The following is a 10,428-nucleotide window of genomic DNA, read 5'->3' as shown; positions in this document are numbered from 1 at the left end:
CAATTAAAAACTTGGGACTTAATGTTATCTGCCACCTTGGTTGGAGATAATCTAAGATTCTTGAAAATTCGATCGCATCTCGCCTTCCAAATCCACCATATGGTTCCATAGCAAATATTAATGAAGTTGATTCTCCTTTTCTTACACTTATACCAGGACGAAGAATTATGAACTCCTGATATTGAAGCTACCTGTATTGTAGGTATCTCGCATCCTTTAAGGACCCATTCCCACACTGTTTTTGCAAATGGACATTAAAACAATATATGTTCGGTTGTCTCCTCCTCCTGCAAGCAATAACTACACACTGATTCACTATTAGATAATCCTCACTTTTTTAGTTCAACTAAGGATGGAATCCTTCCCTGGTTTGCTCGATATATGAAACACAGTACCTTGATAGGAATTTCACACAACCATTCAATTTTTTCACCAATCACAGGATGTTGAGGTTTATCAATCAGCTTTCTTAAGGCTTCCACACAAAATACCCCATCCGGGGTTAAAGGGCATATCCACTGATCATCTGCCATGCTTGGCAGAAAATTGGCAAGTAAGGATGATATTTGTTGCAATTCTAATTCTTGTTCAGGACTATGAGACTGTGATAACCAGTCCCATGTTGGGCCTCCAATTTGAACCCTCTCCATCAATTTGCATCGTTTTTCTTGTCCATTCGATATAACTCCGGGAATGCTTTTTTTCAGTGGCAAGTTACCAATCCACTGATCAAACCAGAACAATGTATCATCCCCTCTTTCAACTCTCTTTACTAGCACCTTTCCAATATCTATCCCCAGGTCTTTCAGATCTTCTTGAATATTTGCAACATTATTCCAAACCCCGGTAATCGCCTTTTTAGATATGCAATAGGAGGTTCGAATTTTCAGATTATGGATTCCTTTTATTGCCCGAGCCCATAGTAAATCTGGTTCCGTCCTGAGCCTCCACCACCATTTAGTAATTAACGAAACATATAGGGCCCTTAGTGAGCCTACACCTAGCCCCCCCCCCCCTCCCAATGTCTTTTGGAGCAATCACATTGTCGCAAGCCACCCAGTGCACTTTCCTTTTTTCCTCGCAACCTCCCCATAGGAACTGCCTGCGAATACTCTCCAACATGTTAATAATACCAACTGGAGCAACAAAGAGAGAAAAGTAAAATGTTGGAAGATTTCCCATAACGGCCTTTATTAATGTCAATCTTCCACCAAATGATAACGTTTTTGACTTCCAAGATGAAAGCTTTGCATGAAACCTATCCACCACCGGTTTCTAATGTTTCCTAAGATTCATGTTCGCGCCTACGGGCACTCCTAGATACGTGAATAGGAGTGATGCCGGTTCACACCCAAGGGGTGCTGCCCACCTCGCCACCTCCTATGGGTTTGCTCCGATGCCAAACACCCTAGACTTGCGAAAATTGACTTTAAGTCCGGACGATATGTGGAAACATCTGAGTATTCGAGCCAGGTTTTTAACATTGCCTCTTTCCCATTCCCCGATAAATAGAGCATCATCCGCATAAAAAAGGTGTGAGATAGTTAAGTCTGTTTGTGGGATTCTTACACCTTTGAAAAGTCCAATTTCACATGCCTTCTTCGTAACGACGTTCAGTGGGGGCCCCATTTACAAGTATCGAGGCACGAGCCGATTGTAAGCATCCCCTGATCCACATTCTCCATTTCATGCCATAACCCATTTGATCCATAATGGAGTTCAAGTACTCCCAATTTATCGAATCAAATGCCTTATCAAAATCAGCTTTAAAAATAAGGACTTTCTTTTTCGATTGTTTTGCCCAAGAATAAATTTCACTGACAATTAGCGGGTCATCTAGTATGCTTCTACCTTTAACAAAATCTAATTGAATCTCATCTATATTGAGCCTAATCACCTTTTTTAGTCGATTAGCAAGAGTCTTCGCAATTATCTTATATAGACAACCGATAAGGCTAATCGGTCTAAAGTCTCCGAGTATAAGTGGATCCTTAACTTTCGGGACCAATGTGATGAAGGAAGAATTGCATCCCGTATTAAATCTCCCATATCTTTCAAAATGTTTTACAAATGCAAGCACGTCTTCTTGAATTAATTCCCAGTACCTCTTTATAAATTTGAAACTAAAACCGTCCGGTCCGGGGGACTTCTCATTTCCACACTCTCCCACACTGCTGCTCTGATTTCGTCTATGGAGAAAGGTGCCTCAAGGGTGGTTTTATTGATTAAGTCCAATGAATGAAACATAGGGCTGATGAGTTATGGTCTATTTGGCCATTTCTCCTGAAATTTGCTACAAAAGAACTGATATGCCTCATGCTTAATTGTATTCACATCGGTGTTCCATGCTCCGTCAATTACAAGACCGTGTATGTGATTTTTATATCTCTTATTATTCATATATCCGTGGAAAAAACATGTATTTTCATCACCGTCAATTTCCCATTTTATATTTTCTTTTTGTTTGAGGTCAAGAACAACCATCCTCTCTAGTTCAGCGATCATTTGAAAACCGTACCTGCTTTTCTGTGCTTCCACCTCAAATAGTTCTCGAGTCTCTGCAGCCCTGTCAAGTTCGTTCATCCTCTGCTTCAGATTCCTCAGTTCTAATGTTTCCTTCGGATAATCTGTGGCTCACCACTTCTTGATTTCGTTTTTTAGGAACTTGAGCTTTGCTTTTAGATATCCATCTGGGGCTCAGTAACCAACAAAAGAGCTCCAAGCTTTTCTAACTACTGCATCAAATCCTTCTCTATCCATCCATGAGTTGAAAAATCTAAAAGGTGGCTTCCCAAAGTCTGAAGTGGTGGTTTGCATAAGAACAGGGCAATGATCAGACAATTCACGAGGGAGCACCTCCACTGAAATGCCCTATTAACAATTGAGGAAATTCTTGCAAATCAGGAATCTATCTAATTTGCTTAGTTTCAGATCTGACTGGCAGAAACACGTGAATCTGTGTCCTCCGATATTAGCATGGCCTTCTTTCTCTTCATTCTTAAAGCAACAGGTAACCTACAAAGAACACAACCATAATACATGGTTACCCACTGTCATGAACACACTCCACCGCCTCACTCATCTTGAACCCATGAAAACAAAGAACAACCGAGATCCATCTCCACCAGCGCCACCGTAGATCTATCTCTACCACACCATTTAAGTCCACCATCGTTGTCGTCAGTGTCCATCGCCCTCACCTCCTCTATGTATGACGCCGTCACCCCTCACCCTTTGTTCTAAACTTCGATCATCCATCTTTCTCATCTACCATCGGTAACAAACATACAAAAAACCCAATCTGAAAGCTCAATCGAATCTCTCTCACTGGACATGTTGTCACTAATGGTGTTCCAAACTTCGATCGATTCTATGATTCTCTCTCACTAGAGATGGTGTTGAGGAGATCGGGTCTAAGTTGCAGGTGGAGGGGTTTTCTGGGTTTTTATTTTCTATTTGTGTACATCCCTTTTAGATGCGATGATACATGTCCAAGGGTTCGATTTTGGGGGTTTAAGTTAACAGGGTTTGATTTCATGGAGCTTACAGGTCTATGGATTGAATTTGATTTCATGTTTATTTTGATTACATGTATCAGGTAGAAAAATCATTTTTTTGGTTTACTTGATCATAGTTTCAGGTCATCAAATCTAATTTGAAGTTCATCAGGTTTGATTTTAAGGGGAGCGAGACCTGGCCTCCTCACCGACGAAGATGGCTGCGAAGTAACATGGGAAATCCCTTTCCTTCCGTGGGATTTTGATGGAGGACTGAAACCGAGAAACAGAAGCGAGAGTAGTGGCTGGATTTTTCTGATTAAAAGAGAGATCTCCTTCGTTTCTGATTTGCAAGTGTTGTCAAAAAAGAAGAAAAAAAGATTAGTGGGTGGATTTTCAGAAATCGAGCACATCTGTTTGAGTTCGTTTCCTCTATCTGGCGATTTTCAGAAATCGATAGTTCTTGAAGAAACCCACAAAATCGTCATCGTCTCCTCTATCTGGTGATTTTCAAAAAGCTTTTTCAGACTCTATGTAATCCATTTTAAAATTAAGAATCGTGTATGTGTGTGTGTTGAAGAGCAAACCCAGAAAATCAAGTTTGTGATTCAAATTGTGTTCTTGAGTGTGTGCGTGTGTGTTGAACAAACTCAAGAAATCTTCTTCCTATGATGGTTTTAACGCGCGCGAGAGAGAGAGGGGGGTTGTATTTTTTATTTTTTATTTAAAAAATAATGAAGTAAATAGAAAGAAAATAAAAAAAGAAATAAAAAGGGCAAAAAAAAAAGTCATTTTAGCCACTTCCAAGTTTGAAACGGATCAAAATCGCAACAAAATAAATTTTTTGGACTTGTATTGCAACTCCAAAACTCTTTAGACCAACGTCCCTATTTTTTTCAAACCTCAGAGACCAAATTTGCAATTTTATCTTTTTATAACTTCTCTTCTATAATATTCTATAATATAGGGGCACTATCTGTCATTTAGTAAGACCCTTGGGAGGCAAATGAAACTATAGAGCGAGATCCCCAACATAGTGTTTTTCCAGGTTTAAATTTCGGATCTACCAAACAACATACACTTTTTAATGTATAAGTTACATGTTACTACATAAATAATCTTCTAAATTTTGTAACTTTTGATCTGGAACCTTTTATTCACCCAAAAAGTCCCGAATCTTTTTATTTTTTAACCCCAACTTTCAACGAGAATTTCCAGATTCAGATGCAGTTTCAAGCATGCAACCGCTAAAGAACATATTTTGAAGATTCCATCGAGGGTTGGAAGGTTGACCTGAAGTTGAAGGGCCTTATTAAACGATCATCAGTGTTCAGAGTGGAGTTTCTGGCTATCTGATATTTTCTCAAAAAGATGGAGCAAAACTCTCATATGGGTACTCTCAATTCATGATCGGATTAGCTTTAATCTGTTCATTACTTCGTTAGTTTCTATTTTAATTTTTGTTTTATGCAGTTAATTGAAGATATCGTGTTGAAATCATCCTTTTTGTATCAGTCATGTTCTTGCTCTTTAAGTTAAACCCTTGTAGTTAATCGCTGAAAACAACAATTAATCTTGTAATTTGTGCTGATTTCTGGTTTAATATCGTCATTACCCGAAGGGTCTCTTGTTATTTGTCATTGGATTAACTTTTCCTTCAGTAGTATCTTCTTCATGGACCTTTAAAGTCAACCATGTACTTAAGGAAAACTATGCTACTTTGACTTCTTTCGGAGATATTCAAGTAAATTAAATAAATCATTTACATATGTTATCATACAATTTGGTTACCAGAGAGATTTATCTTATCTTCAGGTACCTATAATTTGCTGGAATCTAGGCAAGAAGATGACACCTACACCAAAGATGGGACTGTAGATTACCTTCAAAATCCAGCTAATAAGAAAAAAACCGGAACTTGGAAGGCATGTGGCTTCATCTTAGGTGAGTACTATCTTTATCCTTTGGGCTGATTTTAGGTTGCTTAAGTGGGAGTCTAAGAATAGAAACTACATGGTTCACTAATTTTTCTATATATATTTTTCTATACAAATATAAAGATTTTTATAGTTAAGGTAGGTTCTAAATGTTTTTTAAGATAGGTCCCTAAAAAATTTTTGTAGGAATTTTAGATAAATTAAAAAAATTAGGTGGGTTCAAGGACCCACCTTCTTAATGCCTAGCCTCGCTACTTGTTCACTTGTTTTTGTTACACAGGACAAAACATAGACATGACATGACTAGACAAGTTTTCTATATTTTTGATGAAGAGGATGAGAATGACATATTTTTGTCCTATTGACATGAGTACCCTACTACCCTTACCCCTAAAAAGATCTTAGTCCCATACATGACAAACGTTATAACTATTTATTCTCTTGTATATGTAGGCAATGAATGTTGTGAAAGATTGGCGTATTATGGAATGAGCTCTAATTTAGTCCGATATTTTAAGTATCATTTGAATGAGCATAGTGCAACGGCTTCAAGAAATCTTTCAACTTGGACCGGAACTTGCTATCTCACCCCATTAATCGGAGCGTTCGTGGCCGATACTTATATTGGACGATATTGGACCATCGCCACCTTCTCCATCATTTATGCGTTTGTAAGTCTGATAGTAACAATAACAATAACAATAACAATAACAATAACAGTAACAATAGCAGTAACAGTAACAGTAAAAAAATCTTTTTATAGGGAATGGGAATGTTAACACTATCGGCATCCGTCCCGAGGCTAAAACCAACATGTTACGAAAAAGATGTTTGCACTGCAACAAAAGCTCAAATTGCATTATGTTTCACGTCTCTTTACCTCGTGGCTCTTGGAACTGGGGGAATTAAACCCTGTGTCTCGTCTTATGGTGCGGATCAGTTCGATGATCATGATGAGGTCGAGGAAAAACAAAAGAGTTCTTTTTTTAATTGGTTTTATTTTGTCATAAACATCGGTGCACTCGTGGCTCATTCTGTTCTAGTTTGGATTCAAGATAATGTGGGTTGGGGTTGGGGTTTTTCAATTCCTACTATTGCAATGGGGATTGCTGTGATTTCGTTTTTTTCAGGTACTAAATTGTACCGGAATCAGTTACCGGGTGGTAGCCCGCTCACTCGGTTGTGCCAGGTGGCAGTTGCTTCTTTTAGAAAGAGAAAGATCGAAGTGCCATTAGATAGTTCACTCTTATACGAGTCTTCAGAAGAAGCCGGTTTTTCTAATTCAGGAAGCCGCAAGATTGATCATACGTTAGATTTGGTGTAAGTTATCACCTCTAAGTCATGTTGGGTACGCGTTATCGAATCTCTTATTACTAATTTGTAATTACACAACTTTTTGTTTTCAGTTTTTTCGATAAGGCAGCTGTGGTTACACCAAACGGGTCAATAAACCCATGGAACCTTTGCTCTGTGACCCAAGTTGAGGAACTAAAAGCTGTGATACGTTTACTTCCAATATGGGCCACCGGTATCATTTTCTCCACAGTTTACGCCCAAATGAGTAACCTATTTGTGTTACAAGGCTCCACTCTCGACCCACGGGTCGGCATATCCGGGTTCGAGATCCCGCCCGCTTCACTCGGAGTATTCGACACAATCAGCGTAGTATTCTGGGTCCCGGTTTATGACCGAGTCATCGTCCAAGTAGCCAGACAGGTCACGGGTCAACAAAACGGGTTGACCCAACTCCAACGGATCGGGACCGGATTATTCATTTCCATTTTTCGCATGGTTTGTGCTGGTGTTCTTGAAGTCGTTAGGCTACAGATTGTATCAAGAAACGATTATTATGAACTGGATCGGATTCCTATGTCGATTTTTTGGCAGGTCCCACAGTATTTTTTAATTGGGTGTGCTGAAGTATTTACATTTATTGGGCAATTGGAGTTTTTTTATGATCAAGCTCCTGATTCTATGAGAAGTTTGTGTGCGGCTCTTCAATTAACAATTACTGCACTTGGGAGCTATGTGAGTGCTTTGCTTGTGACAATCGTGACGATTATTAGTACATGGGGTGGTGGTGCGGGGTGGATCACGGACAATCTCAACTATGGCCACCTTGATTATTTTTTCTGGCTTTTGGCTGGTTTAAGTTTGGTGAATTTGGGAGCATTTGTTGTGTTGGCGAGAAGGCACACGTATAGAAAACCTGCTGCAGCTGGTCGGTAATGTTGGACTCGAAAACATGCACCGGAAAGGTGTACCTAAGCAGCATGGGTTGTAGACAAGTGTGTTGCTTGCACTTGTACGATTCTGAATTTGCTTATAGTTCAATGGTTTGTACAAAGGACATTGTTTATAAGAACATCCACACAAATTCCCTCTTTCTTTCAGAAAATATCAATTCTATCCTCCATTCCTTATTAAACGGTGACAAATGTATTAAAATATTACTAATTTAATTAAATGTGACATATGTCAACATTTGATATAATACGAGGGTAAATAAGAATAAAATATAAGAGCAAATTTAATTTCTCAGGAAGTAGTCCACATTCATTTATTTTGTAAGAACATTCAAATTTCATTTTGTATGGAAATTATATATATATATATATATATATATATATATATATATATATATATATATATATATATATGTTACTATATTATTATACAAACCTTACTATTTCTAAAAATAGATTTAAGACGTCCAAATGTTTAAGCTTAAAGTACAACTGAACACACAAGAAAAATATAATAATAAAAGTTTAAGACGTTTAGTTTAAATATTTAAGCGTTAAATACAATTAATCAATGCATAGCATCCTTAATTCTCGTGACTTTTTTACCGACCCCATATCTCGCTTATTTAATTTTTTATTTCTCTTTTTATCTTGATCTTTGACCTGGCCTTTTTCGTTTGAATTTAAAACACACTAAACATCGGAGTATGGTTACAATCTTTGAATTCCAAAATTTCAAAAACTGAATATAATCACTCTCCAAACAACTTCCACAGGAATTCTAACGCCTCCCATCATCGCCAACACCCTCCTCGTCGACCACTCTCACTGCTTCCATGGCCCCAGCTTACCATCCATCGTCAACACCATCCACAGTTACCACCAGCTCATTCCCATTGCACATCGCCTTCCAAAAACCCTAAACTCTCCCCTCCCCACCATACGCCACCACGGTCGCACACCTCTCTCTCCAGGAACCATAAAACCCTTGGATTTCAACTTCTTCGCCGTTGGCACCACATACGCACCACCAAAAACCAATCACAGAAAAGTAATATTTATTCATCTCCTCTCTCTCTCTCTCTATACAAAATCCTGTCTATCTATACCATCTTTCTGATTGTGTTTATATGATCTGGTTTCCAGGCCATATAACGAATGTGGTTGAAACAAACATTAAAGGGACTGATAATTTCCAGAAACGTTGCCACCACCAATGAACACTACTCTCCTCTCTTCCTCACTTTCTCTAAAAATCCCTAAACCACGTTCACATGTACACTCACCACCATTCTCTTTCTTTTGTCTTTGATTGGACTCTTGCCATGTCTCCTTGCTTCTAATTTTCTTTCTCAAATCATAATTTATGTTTTTTTGTTACTTAAAATCTTAGGATCCAAATGGATTTGACCTAGATTCTCTTTGATTCCAGGTAAAGTTTCTGACCTATCTTCTCATTTATTTTAAACCCAAATGGAGTTTTTAGAGCTTCTTATTTGTTCCTAATTTGCAGGTTTTTACTGGATCACAAAGGGCAATTGAGGTAGTTTTCCGCGGTAAGAAGTATTTTGAGTAGTACTTTATGCAGGGGTGTATATGTATAATCATGGGTTTGGTGGTTTTTTTTGGTTGAGGATTAAGTTGCGATGAATGAAAAATGTGGGCTTGAATTCCTCACAAAAAGAACTGGGCTTTGATGTTCAGCTTAGGTAAGAAAGCCATGGACGTTTGATCTTTTTTCTTTAAACCAAAAGATTCAAAATTTGAAATCGCTTTCCACATCTCATTCTTTATCCAATTGATTTATTTATTTATTTATTTATTTTTTGCAGATTTTGAATTTCACTCGAATTTCATTCCATAATTTCAGTGTTTTCATGGGAGAGAGCCACCATGAGGGTGAAGAAGGCTTCTATAACATAGATCGATGGTCAATCTGGCAGGTTTAAACGTTTGGCTTATTTTCCTTGAAGTTTCATCGCCCTCTCTATCATGTTTCATGTACACTGGAACGCCAATGATCCTCTCTCCTTCGCTTCACCAAATATGTTTTTTTTTAGTTTTCTCATAGTAAAAGTCTGATATACCCTTATCGAAATTATATTAGAATTTTTATTTTAAAGTTAATTTCGTTCAGCTATTGCACCTGCTTGGACTCCATTTTTGAAATTGGTGTTTGGCATTCATGCTGAGTGTCCAAAAGTTGAGGTTCTTCTAGGCTTCTAGCAACATGTTTTATCGGACCATAACTTCTATTTTCTTTATCTTTTTTTTCTAATTTTTGTTTTTATTAATGATATGTAAATTTAACCAGGTTCATGAGGCGAAATTGTAAAATCTAAGTTAGAAATGGAGATTGTGATTATGGTTCATTGGACAAAACTGTGAATTACAACAGGATCAACCGAATGTGATGACTTTTGGTTTTGTTCAAATGTACATTAGAAATAGAGATATTATTATTTCTTTCTTCTAGGATGTCTAAGTTTTTCATATAAGCTTAAATTTATGCACTGTGGCTTTGGTTTTTTTTATCATGTCATACATGACATATATATTCTTTTTAGGGACATTGATTTTAAAAAATTAGCTACATTTCTGATTTTTAACATGCTATCATGGCTTCATGAAGAGAATCTATGATTTTGAAGTTGCTTTACCACTAACTATTGGTAGTTGTTTATCTAATCTAAAAATGGTTCATGTTTCTAACATTGTTGAAATGCTCTTTTTTCATCCTAACACTAC

The 10,428-nt window shown here is 37.6% G+C and overlaps 1 protein-coding gene across 2 annotated transcripts; it reads left to right on the top strand.

The window, feature by feature from the left end:
- Positions 1-2,858: 2,858 nt before the first annotated feature.
- Positions 2,859-7,832, top strand: LOC145129791 (protein NRT1/ PTR FAMILY 8.2-like). Of its 2 annotated transcripts, XM_079064599.1 has the most exons (6): positions 2,859-4,000; positions 4,716-4,890; positions 5,313-5,441; positions 5,888-6,105; positions 6,198-6,754; positions 6,841-7,832. In XM_079064599.1, exons 2-6 carry the CDS (start codon positions 4,869-4,871, stop codon positions 7,661-7,663), a joined length of 1,749 nt encoding a protein of 582 aa, XP_078920725.1. In that variant the 5' UTR covers positions 2,859-4,000; positions 4,716-4,868; the 3' UTR covers positions 7,664-7,832. The 2 variants fall into 2 exon arrangements, with proteins under 2 accessions (XP_078920725.1, XP_078920724.1); XM_079064598.1 differs by lacking the exon at positions 2,859-4,000 and having other exon boundaries at positions 4,577-4,890.
- The last annotated feature ends 2,596 nt before the right edge of the window (positions 7,833-10,428 follow it).

The sequence above is a fragment of the Lactuca virosa genome, chromosome 8 (assembly GCF_052849685.1).
Source record: "Lactuca virosa cultivar CGN04683 chromosome 8, Lactuca_virosa_CGN04683_v6, whole genome shotgun sequence".
NCBI lineage: Eukaryota > Viridiplantae > Streptophyta > Magnoliopsida > Asterales > Asteraceae > Lactuca > Lactuca virosa.
The sequence above is the reverse complement of the archived record's forward strand: the minus strand, read 5'-3'. Positions and strand labels throughout refer to the sequence as shown.